Source organism: Tenrec ecaudatus, chromosome 7, assembly GCF_050624435.1.
Source record: "Tenrec ecaudatus isolate mTenEca1 chromosome 7, mTenEca1.hap1, whole genome shotgun sequence".
Lineage (NCBI taxonomy): Eukaryota > Metazoa > Chordata > Mammalia > Afrosoricida > Tenrecidae > Tenrec > Tenrec ecaudatus.
Window position 1 is genome coordinate 64,609,077 of NC_134536.1, and position 14,714 is coordinate 64,623,790.

The window sequence follows — 14,714 nt, forward strand, 5'->3', positions numbered from 1 at the left end:
CAATGATGAGGGCAACAAGTGTACAAAAGTGCTTGACACACAATGGATGTTGTATGGATTGTGGTAAGAGTTGTACAAGCCCCCAGTAAAATGATTAAAAAAAAAGTTACCATCATTATGGCTGGGATTTCTTTGTGTGTGTGTGTGTGTGTGTGTGTGTGTGTGTGTGTGTGTCTTGATAGTAATATAAACTTTTTAAAGTGTTGTTGCATGTAATTTGCTGGTTATAATTCTCATGCCAACCCCCAAACCCCCAAAATTGATTTGTAAAGATATTAATAATAAAAGGCAATAATAGTGAAAAATGAGGTATTAAACTTGATGTCAGAACCAACTTCTCGTGGAGTTATTATACCAGAACCTCATCATAATTTGGATACTACCTGTATATAAAATGAGAATTCCTTGGGTCTTACTATTACAAGAGGTAAAAGTTAGCAGACTTCCCCCGGACTCATGATAGTTACAGTCCCACAGAGGCCTTATATTGATGTAAAGAATAACATACACAAGAGTTTCTGTTTTTTGACGACTTGATACATAATTTTATGGGCTAATTTAGAAACATCAAGTAAATAATAAAAAACAGTATAATAGCAATCTTATTTAACTGGCATGTAGCTGATACATGTTTGAGAAGTACTGTCTTTGGGTTTAAAACTAACTTTACTCAAAGATCCTTGCCTTTTTTCTATGGTTCCTGAGAGATAAACCATAAAACCTTGGAATTTCTCCTGTAATCTTAAGTATTTGATAAAGTCTCTAGACCACATAACCGAACAGTTTTGAGATGACTCTCTGTTGGTTGGAGGCCAGCCAGGCCAGAAAGGTCCACAGAACGATGAGTGCTTCACGACACCAACCAACCTGTGAGGACAGCCCTTGTGAAGGCTTTGGACTCTGAAGCTCTTGGTTGGGGACAGATAGTGCTAACATGGTTGAGACACTTGTCTCTAGACTACCTTATGTGATATATTAATTTTTAGAAAGGTTCTATTTTTATATGGTCCTACACATTATTATAGGAATTAATTTTACACAGCCTTGACACAGTGTCACTCGTAAAATATAGTAAAAACATTCTCTAGGTCAGGATTCTAATCTGAGAGCCCTGGATTGTGTAGAGAATTTATGTGTACATTTTTTTCCTAGGATAGAGGACTCATAGAGTTCAATAGTCTTAACAGGATGTGAAACCAGCCACTAGTTTCATGGAGCCTTTATCTAAGAACTGTGCAGCAGAAGGTTTTCATTGGCTGGTTTTTCAGAAGTAGATTTCCAGGCCTTTCTGCCCAGGTACCTTTGTGTAGGCTCAAATTGCCACCCTTTTTTGTTAGCAACCAAATATATGACTCCTCAGAAGTCAGGGACTATAATTATGTTTGGAAACTTAACAGTAATTAAGCTTTAAAATATTGCATCATTGGTGTTAGTCGGGTTTTTTACGTATCATACTAAAAGTACATAGCTTTTAAGTACTTTTTTAAGTGTTAGGGATGGTATTATGCTGAAGCACTAAGAAGTAGCAAAAAATCAGTTGCTTTTTTTAAACCTGAATTTTTTCCCTCCAATTATATTTACTTCTGGGATTATAATTGTATGTATGTGCTGTTTTCGTTTGCTGTTGGTGCCTTTAAGGCTGCTGGTAGTATCAATATCTCTGCCGTAAAGGTAGTCATTTGTGTGCAGATCTTTGAATTCATCAGTTCAGGTAGTTGGAGATTTAAAATATGGTGCTGAAGGAGTCCCGAAGGCCCTTTTGGCTGCCATTGTGTAGTCTTATTCGCAGAGGTGATATTTCAGTCTTTGCTTTCTCCAGTTCCTACTGTCATTTTGGGTATATGTTTTAACTACTTAAGTCGAAATGTAATTGATATTATCCCGATGACTGAATTTGTCCCTGTGATTTGATTTGATTCTCTGATTGGGTGCCGTTTGGCAGTATTTGAGGAGAGGCAGTGTGGACATGCGAGGGAAGGCAGAGTGCCAGGGTTGAATGTGCTGTCTTTCCTTGGAAGTCGCAGGCTTGGGATGGCGTTAATTGGGAGATGTCCCTGCCACTTAGGGGGGTATTTTCAGGTAGGGAATGTACTTGAGGGTATTCGTATTTAATCATTACTAGTCACTTTAACTCTTAACAAGTAGTAAGAGCCAAACTTTCTGGAGATTCCCTATGGTTCTTAAGTTTCTTGAAATAGAATATAGAGTAGTAGTCAAGAACATGGCTTTGGGATCTAACAGACCTGATTTGACTCCTCTCTCTTCCATTTACTAGACAGATTATTTGGATTAAATACTTCATTCCTTTGCCCCTTGGATAACGGTTAGTAGAAAATGAGGTTACTACTAAACCTACCTTAGTGGGTTGTTCTAAAGTGTCAACACATACCGTACTCTCTGCCATTGAGTCAATTCCGACTCATTGGAACTGCTGCTATGGGTTTCCGAGTCTAAATATTTATGGGCGGAAACCACCTCATCTTCTGTGCAGTGGCAGGTAGGTTTGAACCACTGACCTCGTGGTTAGCAGCTCAATGACTAACCCCTTACAATACTGGGCTCCTTGCGTTGCATATACTGAATGTGTAATAGATAATAAACTGCTTCTCCCTTTTTTTGGTAAACGCATTATGTAAGTGATTGAAGAATCAGGTGGTTTTCACTCTAATCATCTGAACCCAAACAAAGCATGATAGGATAGGTGGTTTAGTTTTTATTCACCAAAGTGCTCTCTAGCACAGTATATGAAGGGGCATCAAAGATTGTGGGGAAATTACATTATCCCACTTTTCTGAGAACTTTTGGAAGCCCTTTCAGTCGGGTCTGTACCCTCAGTCATGTTTGCATCCAACCTTTATTCTTCTTGCTGTAGTCACATACTTACTTTTATTGCTTTGAAATAATATTGAGAAATAATTGATTTTTATTTGTTGAGAATATACTCAGCAGAAAATAGACCACGTTTCGGCATTTACACTTCAGTGGCATTGATGACTTTCTTAGTGTGCTGCAGCCATTCTCACCCTCCTTTCCAGAGCCGTACCTTAACATTACCTGACGGTTCACTGCCCGGTACCGACAGCTTCCTCCTCATCTTGTCATTTCTCTGGTCAATTTGGCCCCTTCTAGAGCGAGTGCTTATGACAAGACATTCTCTACTACCCTAAACCCAGTTACAACTCATAGCAGTGCTTTACAGGGTTTCTGAGCCTGTAAATCTTTATGGGAGCAGGCAGCCTCATTTTTCTCCAGGGGAGTGGCTCGTGGGTCTGAAATGCCAACCCTTGCAGGTAGCCATGTAATGCTTACCCAACAGTACTACCAGAACACTGCATTCTTTACTAGGTAAGCTTCATTATTGTTTGCTTGGAAGAAAATTTCATGGAATATCTTTAGTTTAATATTTAAATATTAAACCAGAGCAGTGTTTTCAGGGGTTATCCATCTGTAACTCCAGAAATTAGGGATTCCGTGGAAATTTGAGATTCTATTCTGTATTTCCACCCGTTTGATCAATATTCATTTACATAGAATCTTTGAACAAATGTTCAGTATGGTAGCCAGGTGTCATGACAAAGGAATCAGTGGTCCGTCTCATACTGACTTTGAAAAAAAGTCGATTCTTTTAATCTGAGTATATCCAGCATGGTTGCCTGCCAGGCATAATCCATGCTGATTTAATGAATGGGTTAATGGAACTGTAAGCGTGCATGTGTGCGCTGCAGAATCAGTAGTGCTCTCTGATGTGAGTTGTGAGGGCACTGTATGGGATGTCTGTAAGTCTGCAAGGGGCAGTGATCATTATCTTTATGATAACAAATAGATTAGAAATGGTATTGAGAGAAGAAGTAGCTGAAACTTTGGGTTGGATGAACATGGAAATTGGGGCATATATTATTTCGAGAACTGTCTCCCTTACAACAACCACTGTTGAGTTATTGCCAGCCCACAGCCACCCTGGGACAGAGTAGGGTGGCTCCCACCGTTTTCGCAGCTGTCAGCATTATGGCAGCAGGCAGCTGCTGCTTCTTTTTTTTCCCCTGCCAAGTAGCTGGTGGATTCACACTGCTGACCATAAGGTTGGTAGCCCAACAGGTAACCAGGACTCCTGTCCCTCCCTTCAAATAAGAAAAGAAATCTTAGCACCAGGCTTTACTAGCCATTTCTTGTTAGTAACTACTTTTCTTATTAGGAGAAGCGGCATAGTATTATTCTTCATTTTCAGTTTTTGGTTGGCTTACTACTTTTCATTGGTGCCTGTATTTTACTGGGTTCTTAGGTCATATAGTGGAAATAAAATTATAGGCAAACAAGGACTAAAGCTGTTAGGACAACTATTCCTAGGAAGGACTAAATTGATACATTGATGAGTAGACTTTTTGCTGTTTTATTTATAAAGTTATTCTTGCATTGCTCCTCTCAGCTTGGGGCTTAGTTGAATAGGAAATACTTTCTCTATTTCTATTTCTGGGAAATAGAAATAATGGTAAAAATTAGACTTGGACCTAATCCTTCGCCAATTGGTCTACAAGAATGCATTCTTTATATTATTGGCTATGTGTGTCTGCCCTGCCTCCTTAATTACGTTGTACGGTTTGCATTTTCTAATGTTCTTTAACCTCTGCTCTGGGGCCTGAGGTAAGACCTTTCTGATTCTGTTCCTTCAGTCATTGCTTAGGTCTCGGGTTCATACATTTATATTTAGAAGTTTAAAAATCACCCAGTCCCTTTTAGCAGGTATTTCCTTAGCCTTGTTAGCAGTTGACTCACAGGAAATCAAGATCTAAGCACAAATACAAAGGACACGTTCTATCGGAGGAGTTCTTTATAGGTATTTGTTCTTTGAGAATGTGGTGTCATTATATTGAATAGAACAGCCATTGTTTATTTGGTTCATATATTTTAAAAAAATCATTATTAAAGGACATTATGTAGTCATTGAGGAAAATTTGGGTATAAGGAAATTAAAATGACCTATACTGCCCCTTAAGGATCACTGGTGGTATAGTAGGCTACGTGTTGGCCTGTTCACTACAAGGTAAGCTGTTTGAGCTCATCAACCACTCCATGAGAGAAAGATGAGGCTGGCTGCTCCTGTAAAGACTTAAACAATTTTGGAAACCTAAAGGGGCAGTTATACTCTGTTCTACAGGATGTCACATCAAGAATTGATTTTATGTCAGTGATCTTGTTGTTGTTGTTGTTGTACTCCCTATTTGCTTTCTCAGAAAATGTAGTCATTTCATCTCACCGGAACTGACTAAACTTGCGTGCACATGGTTCACACAGGACCGTGTTAAGGCTCAGTAGTTAACATTTTCTGTGAATGCAGCATGTCATACCTTTCCTGCTCCATTCAGCACACCTACCCCTCCACAACCCGTCCCTATCAGAGAGGCTTTTCTTGGTTCCTTGACATTAATATCTTTTAGAATTGTGCTCCCTAGTTAGTTGAATTTCTATGTGTAAGTACTTATTTTTCAGATATATCTTTATAATTTTGAAATTTTTTTCTTTCGCTGCTAGTTTAACTGATGAAGAGTCCCGGAAAAATTGGGAAGAATTTGGGAATCCAGATGGACCTCAAGGTGTGTTAACGATTAAAAAGTTATATTGATTAGGTTATGTTAATGACATTGTAAATTAGGGGTATATTTTATTTTTTCGTTCATGTTTAGGACAATTACAACCATGTTCAACTGTGTTCAACAGATATTCAAATTGGGTTCTCTTTAACTTTTATTTCAAACTGAAAGATAAGAACTGTGATTGATTTAAAGAGATGAGAAGTCACTGTTCATTTCTAGTTTGTGGTTGATAGAAATTGAGTGAAGATCTCTTTTCCTAAGTTAGCTACATTTTTTGGCATATATTTATAGTGTTTATATAAATTCAGGACCTGTAAAAGAATTTTCAAGTTTTCTAGGAAGAAGGAACTCACCAAAAACCTCACTCCCATTGATTCAGACTCCCAGTGACCCTACGGGCAGTGGTTCTCCACCTTCCTAGTGCCGCGACCTTTTCATACAGTGCCTCATGTGGTGGTGACCCCCCAACCATCAAATTAGTTTCATTGCTATTTCATCACTGTCATTTTGCTACTGTGATGAATCGGGCGACCCCTGTGAAAGGGTCTTTTGACCTCCAAAGGGGTCATGACCCCCAGGCTGAGAACCACTGCTCTCGGGTAGAATGGCACTGTCCCTGTGGGTTTTCAAGGCTGTGACTTTGTAGTAGTAGAAAACCCATCTTCTTCCTGTGCAGTGGTTGGTCGTTAGGAGGGAGTGACTTCATGGTTAGCAAATGTGTGCGTGGTCCACTACACCACCTGGCCTTTTAACTTGATGTTGCAGATAGTAAGTCATAGTTTTTAACTTTTGTGTTCTGGGAAACCACATACAGTAGGTCTTCTCAAAGGTTTTTTTGTTGGAGTAAAATTTTGGTTTATAAATATTAGTAAAACTGAAAATAGCTTATTTAGAAATATTCTTCCTATTTCAGCTACAAGTTTTGGAATTGCTCTGCCAGCTTGGATAGTTGACCAGAAAAATTCAATTTTGGTGAGTGTCTTTAATTTCTCTCTTTGAACATAACTACTTCTTTTGGACCTGTTTGGATCCTATCCTTGGAGTACTCTTTTGGAAAACTACTAATCTTTTCTTTTACCTTAACCCAGGCTAAATGAATTTTGATGTGTGGCAGTTTAATAGTATATATTCCGTGTGGTGTTTCAATTGGTTCTAGGATAGCAGACTTCAATCAGGGATAGGTGCTTGCAACTGTAAAACATCAAGATTGATCTTAAACCTTTACAGTTCAGGAATAGTGACTTCCTACTTCATTTGGTTGAGAATAATTAAAAGCATTTCTGAGGTAATTAAGATAAAAGATCCAGAGTCTCATTATAATTTGCTTGGAAATTGGTTAAGTCTTATTTTTTACAGGTTAAATTTTATCTTCATGAGTATATAGTTGCTTCATAGAAGCATGTTTATCATATTAAGGATTATTTGGTGAGAGTAATAAGGAAATAAGAGAAAAGTAGAGTGAAGTGGTAGGAGAAAAATCAGCTCGCCAGACACAAGTTACTAGCAAACAGAATCTTACGAAGTGGCTCCTTGATATTTAGGCAAAGGAACCATTTTAGCCAAGGGCTTCTTATCATTTAATTTGAAGGCACTGATTACTTGCCAGGAGCCCTGATATATATATCCCAGGGGGTTAAGCACTGGATTGCTATCTGTTGGAAGATCACATCCACCAGCCATTTCACAAGAGAAAGAAGAGGCAGTCTGTTCCTGTAAAGGTTTGCAGTCTCAGAAACCCTATGGATCAGTTCTAGTCTCCCCTATGAGGTTGTTCTGAGTTGGAACCCATTGAATGGCAATGGAATTTAGGGGCATATGTTGGGCGGGGGAGATGGGAGTAGGAGCAGGGGAACTGCCTGCAGGTATGACTATGGACCTGACTGGAAGATGATTTAATTATAAACTCTTTTGCTGGGGTTATAGATAGAAGGTTGGTAGTAGCATTAAAAAGTAGTTTAGTATAATGGGTCAGAGCATAGATTTTAGTATTGTACCGCATGGGTTCAGATTCTGGATCCACCACTTTGCTAGCTGCTTGACCCGGGACAAGTCACATAGCCTCTTTGTGTTCCCTGTCTCCAACAGACTGCTGACAGGACATTCCTTATAAGTAAACATGAAGAGTACCGCTTACTATATTATAAGCCTGAGAATAAGTCTTCATAAATGCTGTTATAAATTCTCTGATGAAGGCCATACTTTTTTCTCTTCTTTTCAATTCTAGGTGTTACTTGTTTATGGATTGGCATTTATGGTTATCCTTCCAGTTGTTGTGGTAAGTTCTAGATCTTTTTATTGACACTTTTGGAAAGGGAATTATTGGTGTGTTTTAGAGTTCCCCAAGAGCATCATAATTTGCACTAGACTGTAAATCGCTAACTTGCATAGAATATAATCCGTGTGAAGTGTTCCGCTGGAAGCTATGTCATTGTTATTTCAAGTAATTGCAGGGTCCTGCATGGTGGGCCAGTTTTAAGAGAGCTTCGAGACTAGAAGAAGGTGATATCTTTCTTAAAAGATGGCCAGTGGAAACATTCTCTGTAGCAGGGGAACATTGTTCATTTTTTATGTGTAGCAGCACTAAAACATGATGCATAGTGTTGGGAGATAAGGCCCTGGGATGGGAAAACACACAAACTATCTGGAGAGCTCCCTCTTCAAATTAAAGTAGGCCCCAGTGACATGAATGGAATAGGCTTTCAAGTTGTTATTTACTGATATGGCATTACTTACAATGAAAAGGAGCAGCTGCAAACATCCATTAGGAGTTAGAATGTGGAATGTATGACATATTAATCAAGAAAATTGTAGTTTTCAAAAATGAAAGCCACACTTGCATATACATAGCCTAGGCATTAATAAGCTGCAATGGAGTGTTAGTGGCCATTCTGAATCAGGTAAAACCATCTAGTTTATTGTGTTGGGAGTGCCAGATTGAAGAGGAATGGTGTTGTGTTCACTGTCAAAAGGAACCTTTCATTATCCCTTCTGAAGTATATTATTGTCGGTGATTAAAGCTGTCTATGTGCCTCTAAGGAAAAGCAGTTAATGTGACTGTCATTCAAATTTACACACCAACCATTAATTCAAAAGATGAGGAAATTTAAGTTTTTTCTCAGCTTCTGAGTGAAATTGATCCAACACCTTATCAAGATGCACTGGTAACTAGTGGTATTTCGAAAGTGAAAGTTAGAAACCCCAAACCAAAGCCATTGCCATGAGAAATAAGGCCTCAGTGATAAAAATGACTGTAGAGATTGGCGGCCAGAATTTTGCAAGACCAATAATTTACTTCTTAGAAATACCAACCTAGCCTACATGTATGTACTTCACTGATGCAAATACTTAGGAATCAAATCAACTACATCTGTGGAAAGAGACGATGACGATGCTCAGTGTCATAAATCATCAACTTCAGGAGTCAACTGCAGGACAGAATCGGTTGCTCATATGCAAGTTCAAGGTCTAACTGACGAAAATTAAAACAGGAAAATTTTGACCCCCGAAGAGGGGACAAACCACAACCTTGAGTATGCCACCTGAGGCTAAAGAATAGTTGATGCATTGAACACTGATGACCACAGAACAGATGTATTGTGGGATGACATCAAGGGCATTAGGCATGAAGAAAGCAAAGCATCATGAAAAAATAAGGTAATAGAAGACCGGAATGAATACCCGGAGGGACTCCGAAGGTTGCTCTTGAATGTGGAAAAGCAAAGATGAATGGAAGAGACAGTGAGCGGAAAGAGCTGAATAGATTTCAGGAGGGGGCTTGATAAAGTAAAATATGTAGTGAAATGTGCAAAAGACCTGGAGTTAGAAAGCCAAAGGGAGAACACATTCATCATTTCTCAAATTGAAAGAATTGAAGAAAAAAAGTTAAGCTTCACTTTACAGTATTGAAGGCTTCTGTGTTAAGCTGGATTGACTAGAGAAACAAATCCAGTGACTCCCATGTGTAAGAAAGAGCTTTATGTCAAGAATTAATGATGTATCAAGAAAGCATCCTCGTCCAGTCCAATTCGATTTCATAAGTCTGATACTAGTCCATCAGTCCCTCTTCAGACTCACACAGTCACAAGCAGTGATGCAGAATGCAGGATGATCACAGGCTGGTGGGTACAAAGTCGTGTAGAACCAACGGCGCAGTTCATCACAGGGCTCTGGGAGCATTCGGTCTGCCAGCATGAAGGTGAAGGCAGAGAGAAATGGGGAGGTTCCCAGGACCCTCTTGATGAGAAGGTCATGCCCATAAGGAGGCACCAGCAGGCTGGGACCTGATTGACAGATTCTAATAGGCACATTTTTAGAGATTTGTAAATATTCATGTAAATAAATCTAGAAGAAAATAATTTGAAATATGTAACAAAGTGACATTTTACAGCTTGACTTTATTTTATGAATTATTAGAAAATTTGACTAAACATATTTTGAATCAAGCTTCAAATCCATTTTAGTGTTCAGGTGTTACTCTTATTTAATTTTGCATTTTAGGGCTCTTGGTGGTATCGCTCAATACGTTATAGTGGAGACCAGATTCTAATACGCACAACACAGATTTACACATACTTTGTTTATAAAACCCGGAATATGGACATGAAACGTAAGTAAACTTGGGTGACTGTGACAGTCAGATTGAGTTATTGATATGTCATTGATAGGGAATTTTTAACTATTTTAGAAATTTATAAATGAATAGATGAGTAAATCTCTTTACCTTCAGATTTCTTGTGTTTTCATAGGTCTGCTCATGGTTTTGGCTGGAGCCTCTGAATTTGATCCTCAGTATAATAAAGATGCCACAAGCAGGCCAACGGATAATATTCTAATACCACAGGTTAGGCCAGGCTCCCAAATTCCATGGTGAGCACTGAAATACGAACGCTAATGTTTTGTTAAGTATATATATTTCAATAATTATTTTATTTACTTCAGCTAATCAGAGAAATTGGCAGCATTAATTTAAAGAAGAATGAGCCTCCACTTACCTGCCCATACAGCTTGAAGGCCAGAGTTCTTTTACTGTCTCACCTTGCTAGAATGAAAATTCCTGAGACACTCGAAGAAGGTATTTGTGATTCTACTGTCTACAGGGTTTTAAGGGGACCAGCACAGTGAATTTAATTAGATCTCATACTACTGTGTTTTTGTAGCTTTTCTTTTTGGCGCAATCAAATACTTAATTGCTCAAGGACCTTTTAAAAAGAAATCTATATGCTACATAATTGCTTTACAGTTTGAAGGTCTAAGTAAGTCAGATGCTCAGGCAAATGCTAAAATTTAAGAATTCAAGGTGACAGAATGTTCTATGTGGGAAATGTTTAGTTAATTGAAGATTGTACAAAAATTCCCAATGACAAGTTGTTTATAAAATAGTTTTACAACGTTCTTCCACCACCATCCCCTGCGAACAGTGGATGGCTGAACCATTCTGTTTTAAATGAGCAGCAGTCAATTAGGACAGTAATGTTTCTAACCATGTCATCAATTTGTGTTAGTTTCTCTTCACCTGCATTATTTTAGTTGAAATTTGAAAAGAATGTGGTTATCTTAGGGAATAAGTCTTTCTTGTGGAATGAAATCTCCCACTCTACCTCCCCACTTGTAAGTCAACAATTAACCTATAATTTTATTGCAACTGTTCTGTATAGATAAACACCCACATCCATTTTTGCCAGTGATGTGTGGTGGAAACAGGTGGTTTTTAAGAATGGTAAATGATCTTACAAGAGTTGCTCTGTGTAGTAATGAAAGAAGCACTTCTCTCTCCTAGCATTTAATTGACATTAATGTTCATTGTTGACATTGGTGACATTAATGTTCTCAGTTTTAGGCTTCGGAGCTACCCTTCCTTATAATTATAGAAATCTAACTGCCCCAGAAGAAAATTTTTTTTATAAAAAAAACTTTTTTAGTGTCTGCACAGCAGAACATTACAGCAATTCAACAATTTCTACCCATGCAATTCCTTGACGTTACTTGTATTCTTTAAGTTGTATGGCCATTGCCACCCTCCTTTTCTGTATTGTTTCTCATCTATTGATATAAGCTCACTAAATTTCCTCTGTTACTTTTCAAGTGGTTGTTATTTACAGTTTGATCCCATATGGATAGTTCCTGTGACAACACACAGTGTCTGTCTACAAGATGTTCTTTACGCGGTGTTCAGAATAATTTGGGAGATGCGCCTGACCTAGGCTAGCTTTCAAGATTCTTTTATGACAGTCATTTCGGAGGTTCATCCAGCCTCCATGCTCTAGAAGTTCTGGATTCTTTGGGAATTTGCAGTTCTTCTGTTCTCCCTTTCTAAGAATAAAATTTTTAAAGTTCTCAAACAGTTAAGACTGTTCTAGAAAATACTGGGAATTGGACTATATTGAAGCCCCAAACCATAATACTGAAAATTTACCTTTCAACCAACAAATCTGTTTTAGAATTTTCTGACTGAATTTTGAGTTAATAATGCTGAGGAGAAACTCTTCCGTTCAATCTGTGAATGTTGTGATCTTGGGTTAAATTGATAAAGAAACCTTAAGTATAAAAACGGAATGATTTGTTTCAGGCTTTTCGTTATTTTGCAGATCAGCAATTTATGCTGAAAAAGTGTCCTGCTCTCCTTCAAGAAATGGTGAATGTAATCTGCCAACTAATAATTATGGCCCGGAGCCGTGAAGGTTAGGAAATGTTATTATGTTGTATTTTTCTTGCAAGAATATGCAGATTGGGTTTTATAGTTTTAAAATTTGGGGTATACTTTCTGAAATTCATCTATCAATCCTATCAGCTCCTTATATTATTGCTTTATGGATTCTTTCCAGTATTTTTTCTTCTGTGAAGTTCCTGCATGTTTTGAATTTCGTTATTAGTTGTTTACTTAGTAGAGATTTTAAGCATCCCTTTTCTTCCTCTGAATATTTTTGAAGTTAGGTTATTCTGTTTTATTACAGTGAGTTTGAAGTAATTCTTTTAACTGCTGTAATAGTGCTTTTTTTTTTTTTTTAATGAGAGGGCAAGAATGAGGGGATTGTGGTCCATAACGGAACAGGGAGACCCTTATAAAGGAGGCGGTGATGCATTGTTCTGGATGGTGGCTGTGTATCCTCTGTAGTGGAGGATTCCTAAGGAGCCCTGGTGGTGTAGTGAGTTATGCATGGGGCGAGTCAGCAGTTTGAAACTACCAGCCGTTCCACAGGAGGAAGTCGAGGTTTTCTATTCCTCTAAAAAATTAATCTCTGAAATGAACAGAGGCAGTTCTACCCTGTCCTCTGGCATCAGTATGACTCAGAATTGACTCGGTGGCAGTTAGTTTGTTGGGGTTTAGTTTTTAGGATGATTCCTGGTAATTTACTGTTACTGGAAGTGATGCAAGTAATTATTCTATTGAATCATTGTTACTGCGTAGTGTGCATTTGAACACGTATGTTCATTTCTAGTATCTTTCAAAGGAAAATCAACACTGATTTTAAACGTCTGAGTTGTTAAGAATATTAGCATGAATCTTGGTTTTTGTGACAAACTGCATACTCCTGAACATGTAAAAAGCCCAGCTCTGTTTTTTCTTTTCTTCCTATTTCTAAGAAAGGGAGTTTCGTGCTCCAACTTTGGCATCCTTAGAAAACTGCATGAAGCTCTCTCAGATGGCTGTTCAAGGCCTTCAGCAGTTCAAGTCTCCCCTTCTGCAGCTCCCTCACATTGAAGAGGACAATCTTAGACGGGTTTCTAACCATAAAAAGGTGTCTCTTTGCGACTTTAATGTTGATTTTTAGCAGTTTGTCAAGTAAGAAAGATAGCATGAACTTCTTAGAAATGGTTATTAAGAATTCTTAGATTTAAAATATCTTAAACATTCTAAAATGCTCTCTGGTGCTTTCCATTGAAATGGAAAATTCTTGATAACATAGCTGTACTTTACTAATTTGAGAGTCAATACATATAAACAATTAATGCTGTGTGCCATATATGATTTTACCAAATATTTCCCAAAATGCGCACTAAGTGAAAATTGCACTGTGCACTTTCTGTTATTTCGTTCTTGCTTTAAAGACAGGGTAAAGGTTTATAGGTTGAATATGAGTTTAAGAAATGAAACATTCAATTAATAAATAGATTAGGTAAAGATAATTCTGACATATAAAACATGATCATTAGCAAAGACCTGATAATGAACCTTAAAGCATAGCCAAAACTATGTATAAATGAAATGCTTGAGGTAGTATAGGAAAAATTAAGTGAAAATGCGAGTCTGATCAATCTTAAATATACCCAGTAGACCAGGTGGACAGAAGACAGACACTGAGTTTGATATTATAAGGTAGAATGAATAAATGCGTATTGGACATTTTTATCACAATACTCTTTCCTTTCAAGGAATTATGTCACCCTTGTAAATGTACTCATGTTAAGCAAAAATTAAAAATTTAAAAATAGGAATTCCACATGCTGCTTTATCTAATCCAAGTGAAAATTAAAAATTAAATAATTAGCACTAAACACTTAGAAATTAGAGAACTTTCTCCTGAATAACCATCCAGCCAAGGTGAGCATTACTAAAATATTTAGAAAACAATAAAAATGAGAATGTTGCCTTGGAAAACCTTGAGAGTATATAACTGCACTTGGAGATGAATTCATGCTGAAGGTTTTTATTAAAATGGAAAAAATGAACAACAGTTCATCATTTAACTGCATTTTTAGTTAGCAAAACACAGTGAGGAGATAGTGAGGACAGACTGTTTAGACTGGGCAAAAAGCAAACATTATTTGCATTAAGAATTAAACTTAGAGGTGTTTTTCAATTCTAAAGGAGATAAATCTTTGGTGTGTGTAATCAAGAACAGAAATGATAAAATTAAAAGTTAAGACAGAAGTAGATTTTACAAATATATAATGTTATATACAGTTCTAATTCTGGAAAAGTGAATGGCTTAGAACAGGAATAAAACCCAAACCTAAGAAAATTGATCTATGAGGGATACCAAAAAGACCCCAGAATTTTTTCGCCCCAAAAGCTATGTAAATTTTTTTTATAAGACAGCCTTATCACTTTCAAAGTACGCTTTACACTTAAAACATTTGTCAAGTCTGTGGTTCCATTCTTAGAAACGTTTTTTCAGACTCATCTGT

The 14,714-nt window shown here is 37.5% G+C and overlaps 1 protein-coding gene across 1 annotated transcript in view; it reads left to right on the top strand.

Moving 5' to 3' along the window:
• Positions 1-14,714, top strand: part of SEC63 (SEC63 protein translocation regulator) — a 71,645-nt gene that overhangs the window by 28,861 nt on the left and 28,070 nt on the right. The window contains exons 5-12 of the mRNA XM_075554699.1: positions 5,527-5,588; positions 6,502-6,560; positions 7,813-7,863; positions 10,086-10,194; positions 10,334-10,428; positions 10,527-10,659; positions 12,173-12,265; positions 13,170-13,324. Coding sequence (XP_075410814.1) covers positions 5,527-5,588; positions 6,502-6,560; positions 7,813-7,863; positions 10,086-10,194; positions 10,334-10,428; positions 10,527-10,659; positions 12,173-12,265; positions 13,170-13,324 — 757 coding nt within the window. The remainder of the gene's footprint in view (positions 1-5,526; positions 5,589-6,501; positions 6,561-7,812; positions 7,864-10,085; positions 10,195-10,333; positions 10,429-10,526; positions 10,660-12,172; positions 12,266-13,169; positions 13,325-14,714) is intronic.